This window comes from Bubalus kerabau, chromosome 2, assembly GCF_029407905.1.
Source record: "Bubalus kerabau isolate K-KA32 ecotype Philippines breed swamp buffalo chromosome 2, PCC_UOA_SB_1v2, whole genome shotgun sequence".
NCBI lineage: Eukaryota > Metazoa > Chordata > Mammalia > Artiodactyla > Bovidae > Bubalus > Bubalus kerabau.
Window position 1 is genome coordinate 179,420,785 of NC_073625.1, and position 17,228 is coordinate 179,438,012.

The 17,228-nt window shown below is 36.1% G+C and overlaps 1 protein-coding gene across 7 annotated transcripts in view; it reads right to left on the reverse strand.

Annotated features, from left to right (window-relative positions):
* PPP2R3A (protein phosphatase 2 regulatory subunit B''alpha) overlaps positions 1 to 17,228 on the reverse strand; it is a 224,869-nt gene that overhangs the window by 10,251 nt on the left and 197,390 nt on the right. For all 7 annotated transcript variants that reach the window (XM_055569615.1, XM_055569613.1, XM_055569612.1 and 4 more), the window contains one exon: positions 16,897 to 17,003. In XM_055569615.1, coding sequence (XP_055425590.1) covers positions 16,897 to 17,003 — 107 coding nt within the window. The remainder of the gene's footprint in view (positions 1 to 16,896; positions 17,004 to 17,228) is intronic.

Below are 17,228 nucleotides of genomic sequence, written 5' to 3' on the forward strand. Positions count from 1 at the left end.
TGATCTTCAGAATGGACTGGTTGGATCTCCTTGCAGTCCAAGGGACTCTCAAGAGTCTTCTCCAACACCACAGTTCAAAAGCATCAATTCTTCAGCTCTCAGCCTTCTTCACAGTCCAACTCTCACATCCATACATGACCACAGGAAAAACCATAGCCTTGACTACACGGACCTTTGTTGGCAAAGTAATGTCTCTGCTTTTGAATATGCTATCTAGGTTGGTCATAACTTTCCTTCCAAGGAGTAAGCATCTTTTAATTTCATGGCTGCAGTCACCATCTGCAGTAATTTTGGAGCCCCAAAAAATAAAGTCTGACACTGTTTCCACTGTTTCCCCATCTATTTGCCATGAAGTGATGGGACTGGATGCCATGATCTTTGTTTTCTGAATGTTGAGCTTTAAGCCAACTTTTTCACTCTCCACTTTCACTTTCATCAAGAGGCTTTTGAGTTCCTCTTCACTTTCTGCCACAAGGGTGGTGTCATCTGCATGTCTGAGGTTATTGATATTTCTCCCGGCAATCTTGATTCCAGCTTGTGTTTCTTCCAGTCCAGCATTTCTCATGATGTACTCTGCATATAAGTTAAATAAGTGATAATATACAGCTTTGATGTACTCCTTTTCCTATTTGGAACCAGTCTGTTGTTCCATGTCCAGTTCTAACTGTTGCTTCCTGACCTGCATACAGATGTCTCAAGAGGCAGGTCAGGTGGTCTGGTATTCCCATCTCTTTCAGAATTTTCCACAGTTTATTGTGAAATCTCTAATTCTCATGCAACAGATGTTTACTGTGTGTCAACTGTGTGCCATGTTCTGGGAATGAAGGGGAAAGAGGCAGCCAGTGGAACGCTCATGTACTGCTGCTGCTGCTAAGTCGCTTTAGTCGTGTCCGACTCTGTGCGACCCCATAGACGGCAGCCCACTAGGCTCCCCCATCCCTGGGATTCTCCAGGCGAGAACACTGGAGTGGGTTGCCACTTCCTTCTCCATGCTAATGTACTACCTGACTAAATTCTAGTTCAGAGAGGTTATGTAATGTGGCCACGATCACAGAGGTAATAATAATTTTTATTGTTTAGCCGCTCAGTCATGTCGGACTCTTTTGAACCTCACGGACTGTAGCATGCCAAGCTCCTATATCCATGGGATTTTCCAGGCAAGAATACTGGAGTGGTTGCCATTTCCTTCTCCAGGGGATCTTCCCTACCCAGGGATGGAATCCATGTCTCCTGCACTGCAGACATTCTTTACTGTGGAGCCACTGGTGAAACCATGGTACTAATAAGAGCCATTGTTTATTGATTACATGTTTCCCCAGTGGTTAAGAATCTGCCTGCAATGCTGGAGACTTGCAGGAGATGTCGATTTGATCCCTGGGAGTAGAAGATCCCTTGGAGAAGAAAATGGTGATCGACCCCATATTCTTACCTGAGAAATCCCATAGACAGAGGAGCCTGGTGAGCTACTGTCCATGGGGTCACAAACAAGAGGGACATAACTGAGAGACTAAACAACAACAACAAAATTGATTACATAGGCACTGTGCCTGAGAATATATTATCTATGTTGTCTTTAAAACAGTCTGGTGTGGCAGGTGGTATCCTCATTGTATAGCGAATGCTGAGGCTTAGATGACTAGTAAGTGACAGCAAGGATTTGAACTTAACTAAATTTGTCTAACTCCAAATTCTGTGGTTTTAAGCATGATGTTATATTGTATAATATCTCTTCCTCTTCAGGGAGTAGTAGTAATAGCTACTCTTTGTCACGTATTTATATCAGTACTATGTGGCAGGTGTTTATAGAGTTATATTCTCTTTGATTCTCACAATCACCTTGCAAGGTAGTTGAAACTGAGCTGCAAGGAGTCAGATAACCTGCCCAGCTGGTGAGTGAGAAGACAGAATCAGATCTGTGTGGCTCTTTCTATGGTACTACCGTTCTTCCTCCCTTTCTAATAGTTGATTATGGTAATTTCTGTTTGACAAACTCACCCTGACTTATTTGTAATTCCTTCTGAGATGAAGCCCAACATACCCTTGGAATTCTGGATCTGGCCTTGCTTTTGAACTGTGTCAGTCAGTTATTAACTGTAACAGGCCTTTCTTTTCTTGTGGTGACATTCCAGTGCTTGCTCTACAGGCTGCAGCTGTTAAGGCTTCCCCTCTCTCCCTGAGACCTCATCACCCACATGGGCTCTGTGCAGGCCTTATCTTATCTCCCATAACATGAGAAGAGGGGTGTCCAGCAGAAGCCTCTCATATGCACCGGTCGAATTTCACTACAGCTGGTCTCTGCATCTCCTCTCGTGACCCCTCCTCACCTGTATTTCTGTCTGCATCCCTTTTTCTCCTCTGTCTCCCCTCCACACACACACTGGGACCTTCTTTGAGCGCTACCACAGCTCAAAGAATTTTTTTACTTGACACATAATAATTCTCTTTAGCTGCCATCATTTTCTTGTCTCTTTAGACTAATAAACTTCTAAGTGTTTAGATCTGCTATCTCTTTTCTCCTTCCTCTAAAGCAGGTTACAAAACAGTATGTTATATCAAATTCCATTTTTGTAAAACAAATTACTTATCTATTAATATTTGCAAAGAAGTATCTAGAAGCATACTCCTAAATGATGTCAGGCTATCTCTGGGTGGTCGATTTTAGGTGAAGATTTTTATCTTTATTTCTACTCTTCTGTTACATATTACCTACGTAAGCAGATAAAGGAGAAAAATAACTTTTCCTATTTAGAAATAGTACATGTTCATTATACAAACATTATAGAACAGAATAAAAAGCCAAATTACTTGCAATTCTACAGCTCAGAGTTAATCACTTAATATTTTGGAGTCTTACCATTTAGCTCATGTATATATAGATATACATTTGTAATACTGGGATTATATCACAATTTTGTAAACTTGATTTCTCCGTGTTATGTTTTTGTGCAACACGTAGTTTAGATGTCTGCATAAAATGACACAGATATTAATACCATGACTTACTTAACCATTCTATTATTGTACATTTGTGTTGTTTTGAATTTTTTAATTTTACAATTTAGTTAGAAGAGTTCTATCTAAACTTCTGATTATTTACAGTAGATGCCCAGGATTGGGAGTTAAAGGGTATGAATTCAGGCTTCTGCAGCATATTGTCAAATTAATTTCCAGGGAGGTTGGGCCAATTTGTTTCTACCAGCAATATCTGTTAACTACAGTGTGTTGCTTCTGTGAGAGAGCAGTAAAGACACTTTAATTGCATCTGTCTGTTTCTCCTGCTAAGGCAGGGATGCTGCGTTCATCAATATCCAATAATGCTTAGTGTATAGAAGGAATGCAAACATTTATTGAATTAATATTGTCTTTTAAAAAATTCCTGCCAGTTAATCTCAACTTTTTTCGGTGCTTGCTTTTTACAAAAATTTTCAGTTTAGTTTACATATCACAGAATTCACTCATCTTAAGTGGAACTCACTGCAGTGTTCTTGCCTGGAGAATCCCATGGACAGAGAAGCCTGGCAGGCTACAGTCCATGGGGTCGCAAAAAGTTGGACATGACTGAACTGACTGAGGACACACAGTAAATTTTTACAATTGTGCAATCAATACCACAATTTAAATTTAGAACACTTTCATCTCTCCATCTGCCCCTCCTCTCCCTGTGCTTGTTTGTATTCATTTTCTACTTTTTCCTGGAACCTAGGCAACCACTGATCTGTTTCATGGCTCTATAATTTTGCCTTTTCTAGAAATTTCATATAATGGAATTATGTAGTCTTTGGTGTCTGGCTTCTTTCATGTAAAATGGTATTTTTTTGGATTCATCTGTGTTGCTGCATGTATTAATAGTTCTTTTGTTTATTGAGGTATAACTGACAGAATAAATTGCTTATATTTAAAGTGTACGATTAATAAGTTCTGACTTTTGTATACATCTATAAAACATCATATCGAGATCATGAAAATATCCATCCCTCCCATGAAAGTTTTCTCCTGCCCCTTTATAATTACTTTTGCCTTACCAAGGTAACCACTGATTTGCTGTCATTATAGATTAGAATGCATTTTCTAGAATTTTCCATAAATGGAATCATACAAGATTGGAATATATTTTTGTCTAGCTTCTTCCACTTCACTTACAATTCATCCATGTTGTGTTAGTCAATAGTTCATTCTTTCTGTTGCTGAAGAGCATTCCATTATATGAATATACTGTATTTTGGTTATTAATCTACCAGTTTAGTGGATATCTGGATTATTTTTACTTTGGGGCTACTATGAATAGTGCGGCTATAAACATTCATGTACAAGTCTTTGGGTGAACATTTTTCTTGGGTAGATTCCTAGGAGTGGAATTGCTGATTCATATGACAAATGTTTGTTTAACTTTTTAAGAAACTGCCAGACATTTCCAAAGAGGCTACATAATTTTACATACACATCAATCCAATATATGAGGGCTCCAGCTTCTTCACATCATTGCCAACTGGTGGTTTTAGTTGTTCTAGTGGCTGTGTATGTATCTCATTGTGGTTTTAATTTACATTTTCCTAATGACTAGTGATATAGAGCATCTTTTCATGTATCTATTTGCTGTTGGAACCTCTAATTTAGTTATTGTTTAACCAAATTTTTGTCCATTTAAAAAATTAGGTTGCCTTTTTTATTAGTGAGTTGTAAGTTCTTTATATATTCTGGATGGAGTCCTTAACAGGATGTTGTGGAAATATTTCCCCCCAGTGTGTCTTTTTCATTTTCTTAGTGGTGTCTTTGAAGAGCACTATTTTTTAATTTTGAAAGAAGTCCAATGTATCAGTATTTTATTGCTCTTGCATAACTCAGGGTCACAAAGATTTTCTCCTGTGTTTTATCCTAAAAACTTTAGGATTTCAACTCTTGTATTTATTGAGATCATTATTATTATTTTGGCTGCACTGTGCAGCTCGAAGGATCTCAGTAGACAACCAGGGAATTTGAGATACTTATAAAAATAAGTATACATAAGTATATGGTGTGAGATATGGATTGAGGTTTTCTTTCTTTCTTTTTTTTTTTTGCAGAAGGACGTCCAATTATTTCAGGTTCATTTCTGAAAAGACTACCCTTTCTCCTTTGGTTGAAAATTAACTGGTCGTATGTATGAGTGTCTATTTCTAGAGTGTTTCATTGGTTGTGCATACTTACAATTCTGGGACTTCCCTCATGGCTTAGATGGTAAAGAAACTGCCTGCAATGCAGGAGGAGATCCAGGTTTGATCCCTGGGTTGGGAAGATCCCCTGGAGAAGGGAATGGCTATAGACTCCAGTATTCTTGCCTGGAGAATTCCACAGAGGAGCCTGGTGGGCTACAGTCCGTGGAGGTCACAAAGAATTAAACATGACTGAGTGACTAACACACACATACTTATCAATTCTACAGTGCCTTGATGGTTGTTTGCTTTCTAAAAAGTTTTGAAATCAGGTAGCCTAAGTTCTTCAACTTTGTTCTTTTAAAAAAGTGTTTGGCTATTCTAGGTATTTTGCGTTTCCATATAAATTTTAGGATCAGTTTGCCAGTTTTAACGAAAGCCTGTAGGGAATAGGGAGTGGGTTAAATCTTTAGATCAATTTGGGGAGAACTGACATTTTAAAAATACTGAGCTTTCTATTATAATATTATCTGGATCTTCCTTAATTTTTCTCAACACTATTTTGCAGTTTTCAGTGTGCAAGTATGTTCTTTTGTTATATTTGTGTGTTCTTTTGTTACATTTATTATACATATATAAGTGTTCTTTTGTTATATTTATTCCTAAGTATTTTTCTTTTTGATGCTGTTGTGAATAATTATTTCTATTTGTATTTCTCTATTTGATTGTTGATTACTAGTACATGGAAATACAACTGACTTTTATATTCTGATTTTGTATTCTGAAGAAAAATGAAAGTGTTAGTTGCTCAGCCGTGTCCGACTCTCTGCGACCTCATGGACTGTAGCCCACCAGGCTCCTCTGCCCTTGGAATTCTCCAGGCAAGAGTACTGGGATTGGTTGCCATTCCCTTCTCCAGGGGATCTTCCCGACCCAGGGATCGAACCCATGTCTCCCACATTTCAGGCAAATTCTTTACCATCTGAGCCACCAGGGAAGCTGAGACCTTGCTAATGAATTTATTAGTTCTGGTAGCTTTTATGCGGATTTCTTCATATTTTCTACTTAAAGTATATATAACCTAGGGATAGATTACTTTCTTTGCAGTCTGAATACTTTTAATGGTTTTTTTTTTTTTTTTTCCTTGTCTTAATGCACAGGATAGGACCCTCAGTTACAATGTTGATTAGAAATGGGGAGGAACAGAAGCCTATTTTCCTTGCTCTGGATCTTAATGGGAAGGCATTCAGTTTTTCACCATAAGTATAATGTAAATAATGTAATTATAGATGTCTTCCATCAAGTTAAGAAAGTTCCTTTCTATCCTTACTTGGGTAAGAGATATTTTGAATGGATGCTGGATTTTGTCAAATGGCTTTTTTTGTGTCTATGGAAATGATCATGTGCTTTTTGTCTTGTGTTGTATTAATATGGTTTATTATATTAATAGATTTTCAGATGTTAAGATGGCCTTCCATTCCTGGGGTAAACCTACTTATAGTGTATAATCTTTTTTATATGTTGCTGGATTTGATACTTTTAATATTTTGTAAAAAGTTTTATATTGATTTCATAAGGGATATTGGTATCTTTGTCTGGCTTTGGTATCAGGGTAATACCAGCTTTCTAAAATTAGTTTTGAAGTATTCCCTCCTATTATTTTCTGAAAATATTAATGAAAGATTGGTATTATTTTTTTCCCTTAAATATATGAACCATTTGGACCTAGACTTTTCTTTTGGGGAGAACTTAATAACTTATTTAGTGTCTTGATATGGCCTATCCTGATTTTCCATTTCTTCTTGAGCTGTTTTCTTTTTTTAATAGATATAATTAAATTTATTTGAGTTGATTTTGGTAATTTGAGTTTTTAGATGATTTTGTCCCATGTCATCTAAGATGTGAAACTTACTGAGATAAAGCTGTTCATAATACTCCTTTATAAGTATGTTCTATAGTATCTATAGTGATGTATCCTTCTTTATCCTGATTTTAATTTATTCCTTTCTCTCTTTTTCTAAAGCTTTCTGTTTTAAAATATTTTCAAAGAAACAACTTTTGATTTCATGAATTCTTTCACAGTATTTTCCTATTTTCTATTTCATGGATTTCTACTCTGATCTTTATTATATCCTTCTTCCTACTTCTTTTGGGTCTGATTGGTTCTTACTTGTTAGCTTAAGATGGAAGCTTATCTTACTGATGTTAGAACTTTCTGGGTCATAAATATTCCTCTAAGCACTGCTTTAATTGCACCCCACACATGGATTTTCATATCATCTTTTATTTTCATTTGTTTCAGGACAACATCAAATTTCCCTGCAGTGTCTCCTTTGACCCATGTGTCTTTAGAAATGTGTTAATCTCTAAACATTTTGGGGTTCCTAGATTTCCTTCTGTTATTAATCTGAAACTTTATCCTATTATGATCAGATAACATACTTTATTTGAATTTATTGAATCTTTTTTTTTCACCTAACATACGGTCTTTCCCGAGGAAGTTCCATGTGCATTTGAGAAAAATGTATATTTTGCTACTGTTTTGTAGAGTATATATGCTGGTTAGATCAAATACACTGACTGTGTTGTTCAAGTCTTCTGTGTCTTTAGTGATTGTCTCTACTAGCATCAACTACTGTAAGAGAAGTGTTGAAATCTTCAACTATTAATTGTTGAATTGTTTGACAATTTTTGTTTTATGTATTTTGAGGCTGTTGTTAGGTAAAAATAGCATTTAAAATAGTTATATCTGGCTACTACATTTTACCTTTTGGTGAAGTGGGAATTTTCATTGTTATTTCCTGGTGAAATTTCTATCTTTTGATGTTTTAGAATTGGTTAATAGTCATGTTCTTAACTATTGATTTTGAAGATTCCCATAATGAAAGAACATTATTGATGATTCAACCCTATGCCTTTTGATTGTGATACAGAATTTGTCACTTTTAAAATATACTGAAATCTATAATTCCCTTATAAATTTCTCCCATCATTTTTTTGCTTTTAAAGTATTTATTTACATTCAGATATTAGCTTAATATGTACTTTTTTCAGTCTGCAGAGAGTCAACATTTTACTGACTAGACTTCTTGACACAGTATCATATACTACATTGGTACATAAATCTTCAGTTTTGGCATGGATCCTATAAGGAGTTTAATTACTATAGCTTTGGATTATGCATCCCCTGTGCCCTAACATACCTTTGATTCTTTTCAGAACTCACTTCAGTTCTTTTGTATTTATTGTTCAATATGAGTTTGAGAATTAGTTGATCAAGTTCTATAACATATTTGGGGGGATTATATACAATTTTAACATGGAGAATGATCTTTGTAATTTTTAGTGAAATTTTATATTTTAGTCATATATATTTTCAAGTAACTTTTTTTGTTGCTATCACAAATAGGATTTTCTCCCTATTATATTTTTAGCTAGTTATTTCTGGGGTATGGGATTAATACCCTTTACCCATTAAGGAGGTGTTCTTTTTAAGTTTGCTTAGTTTCATTTTTTCCAAATTAGAAAATATATTTTATCACATGCCTTCAAAGAATCAGTCTATCTTTTCTTTTCTTTTCTTTCTCCTTTAATCTGTTAATGACAGATTTTGTAAAGTTGAACCACTTGCACTCTTGGGATAAAATCAACTTACTTATGATGTATTCTTTTATACATGTTGGTAGATTTGACAAGTTAATCTGTATTTCAGTTTTAATATCTGTAAAACAGGGATAAAGCATCTACAAGATACGAGTTTTGCAATTAAAATGAATTAAAATATTCAGAATGGTGCTTGGCACAGTATGCTTTCTGGTTGTGTATGTATAAATTAAAAGATTTATTTTTTGTTTGAAATACAGTTGTTTAACTTCTTTTCATGTACTTTATTTGGGTCTGTCATCCTTTTTCATGCATATTGAGATGACAGCCTAATTTATTTCTTTCTCCCGTGTTTATATCCCACATATTTTAATAAATATAATGCTTTTATTGCCTGGTTCTAAAAAAAAAAACCTGTAATTGGTTTTTTGATCTTCTCTGTAGCTTAACAGTTATTTTAAGATATATTTAATTTTTCAAAAAAATTTTTTTAACTTTCCAGATATGTGTGTTTTTGTTGTTGTTGCTAATTTCATAAGTAACAAATATGGCCTATATGTTAGTAGTTTTTAAAAATGTGATATCCTTCATGCCTTAATAAGTAGGCGCTGCATTGTGATGGCTCCATATCTGTCGGTACCAAATTTCTGAGTACCCCATGAATGTTTACTAATTCTATATTATGCATTTTTTGTCCTATTTGATTTGTTGGGTTTTATATGACTACGGGATTGTCAAGTTTTCTTTTGTATTTCTATCAGATTTGCTTTTTGTATTGCATAAAGTTGGTGACTTGTTTTCACGGCCAACTGCTGAAATACTGATGTTTCTTTTAAAGCTTTCAATTCTACTTGTCTCATAAACATTACTGTACCTGATTTCCTCTTATTTACTGTTTATTTTACTGTTGCCTCTGTGTTAGGTATGAATCTAAAGAATAGTGTACAGTTGGATTTTTAATCCCTTCTGAGTTTTGTGATTCATAGTATATCTGGACTTATTTTGTCTATTTATTTTGTACTGTCTTTGTGTTTTTGTCTCCTTTATACTGTAGTGAACATCTGCTATTCCTTTATCAGCATGTGTTTCCCCTTTTTTGACCGTCATGTTCAAATTTCCCAAATTTTCCTTGAGAAAACATGTGGTTTGGATGAACTTGAACTTCTGTCCAAGCTAATTTCTAGGCCTGACTCCTTCTAGAGCTGGTTCAGGGACTAGACCCAAAATAAGCCAATTACAGCCAAACAAGTCCTGGGCTTTTGTAGAATCTGGTGGGAAGGGACTTGCTCTTTTATTTGAATGTAAAGCTATCATTTTGCCACCACATACTAAAAACTTGCTGAAGAGTGAAAGAATGAAAGAAAAGCATTACCTAAGAGGTTAAAGAGAGACAATCTAAGTCTCTGAAGTCAGTACTAGCTCCAGACTTTTCAGTTCTTTGAGCCCACAATTTCTTTTTTGCTAAGGCTTTGCTTTTCCTTTATGCCAATGTGAGTTAAAGTCACTTCTTACCAAAAGAATACTGGTTAAACACACTTGTCTTTTAGTAGACTGAGTTTTCTATATACAGATTTTTTTTCCAGTTAAATAGTCTACTGTCTTTTTCTGAAAATGATTAGAAAGTTTTCCATTTAATATTTACTTTTAGTGATTTTCCTTAAAAAATTTAACAGAAATTTTAACTGTATAGTTATCATTATAAAAATATAAATTTATCAGTGTCTGTATTCTCCATTTTAATAAAGATTCACCCTGACCTTTTACTATCTGTTAATGGTATCTATAAAAATTCTAAGGATGCTATGCTATGCTAAGTCACTTCAGTCGTGTCCGACTCTGTGTGACCCCATAGACGGCAGCCCACCAGGCTCCCCCGTCCCTGGGATTCTCCAGGCAAGAACACTGGAGTGGGTTGCCATTTCCTTCTCCAATACATGAAAGTGAAAAGTGAAAGTGAAGTCGCTCAGTCGTGTCCGACTCTTAGCGACCCCATGGATTGCAGCCTAACAGGTTCCTCCATCCATGGGATTTTCCAGGCAAGAGTACTGGAGTGGGGTGCCATTGCCTTCTCCAAATTCTAAGGATAAATTTTGCTAATTTTGTTGTTTCTTGTATCCCACTATTCCTCTAGGATATATTTACCTTGTTGCTGAAGAAAACCCTTTAATATTTCTTTCAAAGATTGTCTGTGGGTGGTAAACATTTTTGCATCTCTTGATGTCTAAAAATGTTTTCATCTGTCCTTTACATTTAAATAGGAACAGAATTCAAGGTTCAAAGTAATTTTTAAATAAATGCTGTTTCTTTTTATGTTTATATTATGGGCATTTTTTTTTTCTCTCTAGTAGCTTTCCAGTTCTATCTTTTTATGTACTGAGATTTCACTCTAGTACAGGAATTGGGAAACTGCAATCTGTGGTCCAAATCTGTCTCACCACCTGTTTTGGTATAATAGCCCATGAATTGTTTTACCTTTTTAAATTTCAAAAAAAAAAAAAAAAATCGAAGAATACTTCATGACGTTAAAATGATCTGAACTTAGTATCTTAGTGTCTGTTAAAAATTTTATTGGAACACAGCCACATTCATTTGCTTACATATTAGGGCTACTTTCCCAACACAGTGGCAGAGCCAAGTAATTGTGACAGAGATTGCAAAGCCTAAAATATTTATTACCTGGCCAGAAAAAATTAGCTGACTTCTGTTGCTGTTTATATTTTTATTTGTTTTAATAGCTAAAATTCTGGGAATTATCTGGCTATTATTTCTACTGGTTTCTACAAGAATTTCTTACTCCTGTATTACAATCAATATTATAGATAAAAATTTTTTCAGATGTGTCCATTCTGTTATCACATCACCCAATGATTGTGTTTTCTTTCATTTAAAATTTTATCTGTCTAAAAATAGACAGACTTCTCTGGTGGTCTAGTAGTTGAGACTGCGCTTCCACTGCAGGGGGCATGAGTTTGATCCCTGGCTGGGGAACTAAGATCCTGCATGCCACACAGTGGAGCCAATAAAAGCAAATAGTAAATATACCCATCTTGATGTCTAGTTCTGATTGCTGTAGTGAGTCCAGGGTTAAAAGTTCTTTCATTTGCTGAGTATTTTGTTGGGTGGTATCTGTCTCCTTTACCGTGTACTGTTGGCCCTGCACTGGCTGCTCAGGAGAGAGCAGTGTGGACCTGCTGGTACTTTACATGAGAACAGGGGGACGGATGGGCCATGCATGTCTGAGGTTATTGATACTTCTGGCAATCTTGATTCCAGCTTGTGCTTCAGCCTGGGATTTTGCATGATGTACTCTGCATATAAGTTAAATAAACAGGGTGACAATATACAGCCTTGACGTACTTTTCAGATGTGTCCAGGAGAAATATCAATAACCTCAGATATGCAGATGACACCACTCTTACGGCAGAAAGCCAAGAGTAACTAAAGAGTCTCTTGATGAAAGTAAAAGAGGAGAGTGAAAAAGTTGGCTTAAAACTCAACATTCAAAAAATGAAGATCATGGCATCCGGTCCCATCACTTAATGGCAAATAGATGGGGAAACAATGGAGAGAGTGACAGACTTTATTTTCTTGGGCTCCAAAATCTTTGCAGATGGTGACTGCAGCCATGAAATTAAAAGACGCTTGCTTCTTGGAAGAAAAGCTATAACCAACCTAGACAGCATATTGAAAAGCAGAGACATTACTTTGCCAACAAAGGTGTGTACAGTCAAAGCTATGATTTTTCCAGTAGTCATGTATGGATGTGAGAGTTGGACCATAAAGATAGCTGAGCACCAAAGAATTGATGCTTTTGAACTGTGGTGTTGGAGAAGACTCTTGAGAGTCCCTTGGACTGTAAGGAGATCCAACCAGTCCATTCTGAAGGAGATCAGCCCTGGGATTTCTTTGGAAGGAATGATGCTAAAGCTGAAACTAATACTTTGGCCACCTGATGAGAAGACTCACTGGAAAAGACCCTGATGCTGGGAAAGATTGAAGGCAGGAGGAGAAGGGGACAATAGAGGATGAGATGGTTGGATGGCATCACCAACTCAATGGACATGAGTTTGAGCAAGCTCTGGGAGTTGGTGATGGACAGGGAAGCCTTGCGTGCTGCAGTCCCTGGGGTTGAAAAGGGTCGGACATAACTGAGTGGCTGAACTGAACGGGGCCATGCTGCTCCAAGATTCCTTTTTTACTGCTTTTGTCTTTCCTTTAAGAGTAGGATGGGATGTATAGGGTTCAACCTACCTGGATTGAACCTCCCTTTTGCTCTTGTTTTCAGTCATATTAAGGTATGGATCATCTTTAAGTACTGCTCCCTTATCTGTGGCAATTATCTTTCTCATCTTCTGGCAGAGAACCTAAGCTCTGGCTCCCGCTTCAATCTGATTCCATCTGCTGTCCTGTTAGTCCACTGAAAGCTTCTCTTCTTACTTCAGGTGATGCTCTGTATTTCTTATTTTTATATGGCATGAGAGACTGAAAACTACAGGATGCTTTGTTTAGCACCTTGAAATGAGAAGCTACTCTATATTATTGTAATACTTTTGGGAAGTCTACTGAGGTTTTGTTTGTGGCCTAATATATATTTTGTAAATAGTCTCTGGACAATACACCACAAAAATATTTTCAGGGAATAATTTCCTATGGATGCAAATAACAGGTTTCAAATTCTCCTTTCCTTTTGGAGTTTCTGCTCCAAAAATTTGATGTTATCAGGACAGCTTTTTGGGGGTGGTTAGTTGTTTGTTTTTTTTTTTAAGTCTATTTGGCTGCTATGGGTCTTAGTTGCAGCACGTGGGATCTGTAGTTGCAGGATCTTTTTTATTTTCAGTTGTGGCACAGTGGCTCTTAGTTGCAGCATGCAGGATCTAGTTCTCAGACCAGGAATTGAACCCAGGCCCCTGGCACTGGGATTGTGGAGTGTTAACCACTGGACCACCAGGGAGGTCACTGTTTAGTCTTTTTAAATTCAGCTTTTGTTACCATTCTATAATGGAATTGTTTTATTTTTATAAGTGAGTTTGTTTCACTTACGTTCACTGATCAAAAAGTATTTATTTTAGTTCTGTCATCTTTATGCTGCATGGTGTGTGTTTTTCTTTTTTGTGCACACATGTTTTCTGATTGAATTAGAATATTTAGAGATTGGCTTTGGTTTTTCAAGTGTTTACTTTAATTAATAGTCTTAAACCTCAACTTGACTTACCAGCTTTAGAGGGGAGCCATTGAGGACCTGCTAATGAAACTTACACACGTTTCTTCCTCCACTCTACATCCCACTTTGAGTTATATTATTTTTTCCAGAATTCTATGTTCTGACCCTATCCTTTATGTTTAAATGGACTGAACACTCACTGTTATTTCTTTTCCACCATGGTTGCTCCATTTCTGGGATCCTTATTTTGGCTCATCTCTGTTTTATGATTATGCCCTTTTTAAACAAGAGCTCATGGGTGCTTTATTCCTTTCAGTTTTTAGAAAATTCCCATTTGCGTTCTCATGCTTGAATGTCATCTTAGGTTAGTATAAAACTTTAGGGTATAGAATTTCTTTCTCTGAGAGTGTTATAAATATTGCTTCATGATCTTTTCCGGTATTCATTTTTACTGTGGCAGTCTGTGAGGCAAGGTTGATATTTTTTCCCCTCTTACCTGGTGACGTACATTTTTAAAAAGCTGAAAAAGTCCCCCAAATAATCTTTGAATTCTGTTAACTTCACCACACATTTGTGGGGCCAGTCATTAACATACGGTGTGACTTCTGACCTTTCAGACTCAGGTCTTCATTTCAAAAAAACTTTTTATTATCTTTGAATTTTTTTTCTACTTCATTTGTTCTATTGTCTAGTATGTATAAGTTAGATCCCTTTTGTTTTCCTTAAATATACCTAATTTTCTTTCTGATAACTTTATTTTGTTCTTTTCTGTTTCACTAGATCTTTTAAGGCCTTTTTTCATATTCCTATTTTTTCCTTGATGGTCAATAATTATACACCCACAAAATGATTTTTTAATGGTTAAATGGGATTGAACTGTGTATATGTATGATAATTTTATTAATCTTATTACTTAGATTGTCTCTGGGTTTCACTCTTATAAACATCTGCACATGTTCTTGACAGAAGTGATATTGCTTCATAAGAGCAGTAAGCTTACCCCAGTTCCTAACTAATGAAGCTCACTGACAAAGAATTAAGTCATGCCTGTGAATAGAGCTGCTCCTTTGGGTTTTGATGATGTTGTCATCTCCTGGTTCTTTTAGGCCTAGGGGTGACATGGCTCCCCACCATTGCTAATTCTTGGTATCTGTGTCATTTCGTATTGGCTTCTCTAAAATCCTCCTATGTATTTGTAAGTTTGCTATCTGTTTGCTGTGTGTGTGTGTGTGTGTGTGTGTGTGTGCGCGCGTGCGTGCTCAGTTGTGTCACACTCTTTGCAACCCCATGGATTGTAGCCTGCCAGGCTCCTCTGTTCATGTAAGTTTCCAGGCAAGAACACTGGAGCGGGTTGCCATTTCCTACTCCAGGAGATCTTCCCAACCCAGGAATCAAACCCGCACCTCTTGTGTCTCCTGTACTGGCAGGAAGATTCTTTACCACTGTGCCACCTGGGAAGCCCTATCTGTGAGCTACACCCTAGAAATTTATCCCACAGATGTATAAGATGAAATATATAAAAGATTATTCACTACAACCTTATATCTCTTAATATTTCACTATTTTCACTATAATGTCTGTGAACAGAGGAATCTAAGATAATGGTGTAACTATACAGTGGAATATTATGCAGTTATAAAAAACTTAGCACATTCACTGAATATATTTATGGAATAATCGCCAATTTATTGATTTGTTTTTCTTCCAATCTTCAGTTCTTCTTTTATTAATTTTTTCATACACTCAGGGATCCCCAGATATTTATGCTGCCTCATTTATACCTCAATGATCATAAAATACAAGTATTTAGTTCACCATGCTGTTCTCCCAAGCTTTGTTGTTACTGTTTTTAGATTTGTTGAAGTTTGATACAAAAAACTGGACACACTTAGTGAATATATCTTGATGATTTTGGAATATGCATATATCTGTCATATCATCACTACAGTCCAGGCACTAAATATATCCATTACTTCCAGACATTTCCTTGTGTTCTTTTTTTTTTCTTTTGTAGGAACACTTAACGTAAGATCTATCTTCTTAATATATTTTAAACCGCACAATACCATATTTTAACTATAGATACTGTGTTGTACAGCAGGTCTCCAGAACTTATCTTATGTAACAGAAACTGTATAAAAAGTGTGGAAAAAGTGGAGAACCAAATAGTATGCTACCATATGTGTAAGAGAAAAAGTGGAGAACCAAATAGTATGCTACCATATGTAAGACATACATACATACACAAATGTATATGTGTATTTGCTTTTATACACATATACATATGTATAAAGAGAGAGTGTGTGAGAATGGGAGGGAACAGGATGGAGCATGCTTGGAAAGGCACATGAAGTGATAATAGTGGTTGCTTCTGGGGAGAACTGAGTAGCAGGAAACTTATTATTCTTTAATTTGAATATTAAATGAGTATACTGCCTATTCAAAAAAGTATTACATTAATAATGAGGATTGACTGAGAGCCTTACAGAAACAGTGACTATAAAGGAACTACTAAAGAAATCACTAGAAGGTGAAAACAGCCAACAAAGTACAGTTACTGAAATGTTCTAAGTAGTAAAAGTCTTGGATAATTTAATTTCTTACCATGGTCCCTTTGTAGAAGTTAACTTCTTATTCAGAGTTGAATGCACAAAACCATGTCTGATAAAGGTTTGTTTTGATGATCATAATGGTCTTTATTATTTAAAAGAGCTTCAGTTCTCCTGTGTTTATAGGGTTTACTAACATCCCTAACAGAGCAGTATGACTGCACAGTGATCTCCATTTTCAGTGGAAGGTACAACTTCTTTAAAGGAAATGGCACATGAGAAGACTTTTCATAAAATCAGTGAAGGGAAGAGAATACTGCCGGGGGAATATTCACTCAACTAAAATTGGGTTAAAATCATTCATTTTTATGATATGACAAAAATCTTGATTTTTTTTAAAGGTGATCCTAACGTGGTTACCCCTGTTAAAAAAGACACAGGGAAACTTACTCACCCTTCCTGGAACTGTGCTTGGGCAGACTCCTCTGCTACAAGGGTCTCATACTCTTCAGCAGCAAACCTGTCCCAGTCGGAGGGCTCAGGACTGTCATTCTCAACATCCTGATTGGGAAGGGGATGGCCACAGGAAACAGAATCAAAAACAAAAATTGGAGATAGGTCATCACAAATTTTTACATCCTGAAAAAACCTATGTGAAAAATGTTTTATTTGACCCCATGGACTATACAGTTCATGGAATTCTCCAGGCAAGAATACTGGAATGGGTAGCCTTTCTCTTCTCCACGGGATCTTCCCAACCCAGGGATTGAAACCAGGTCTCCCACA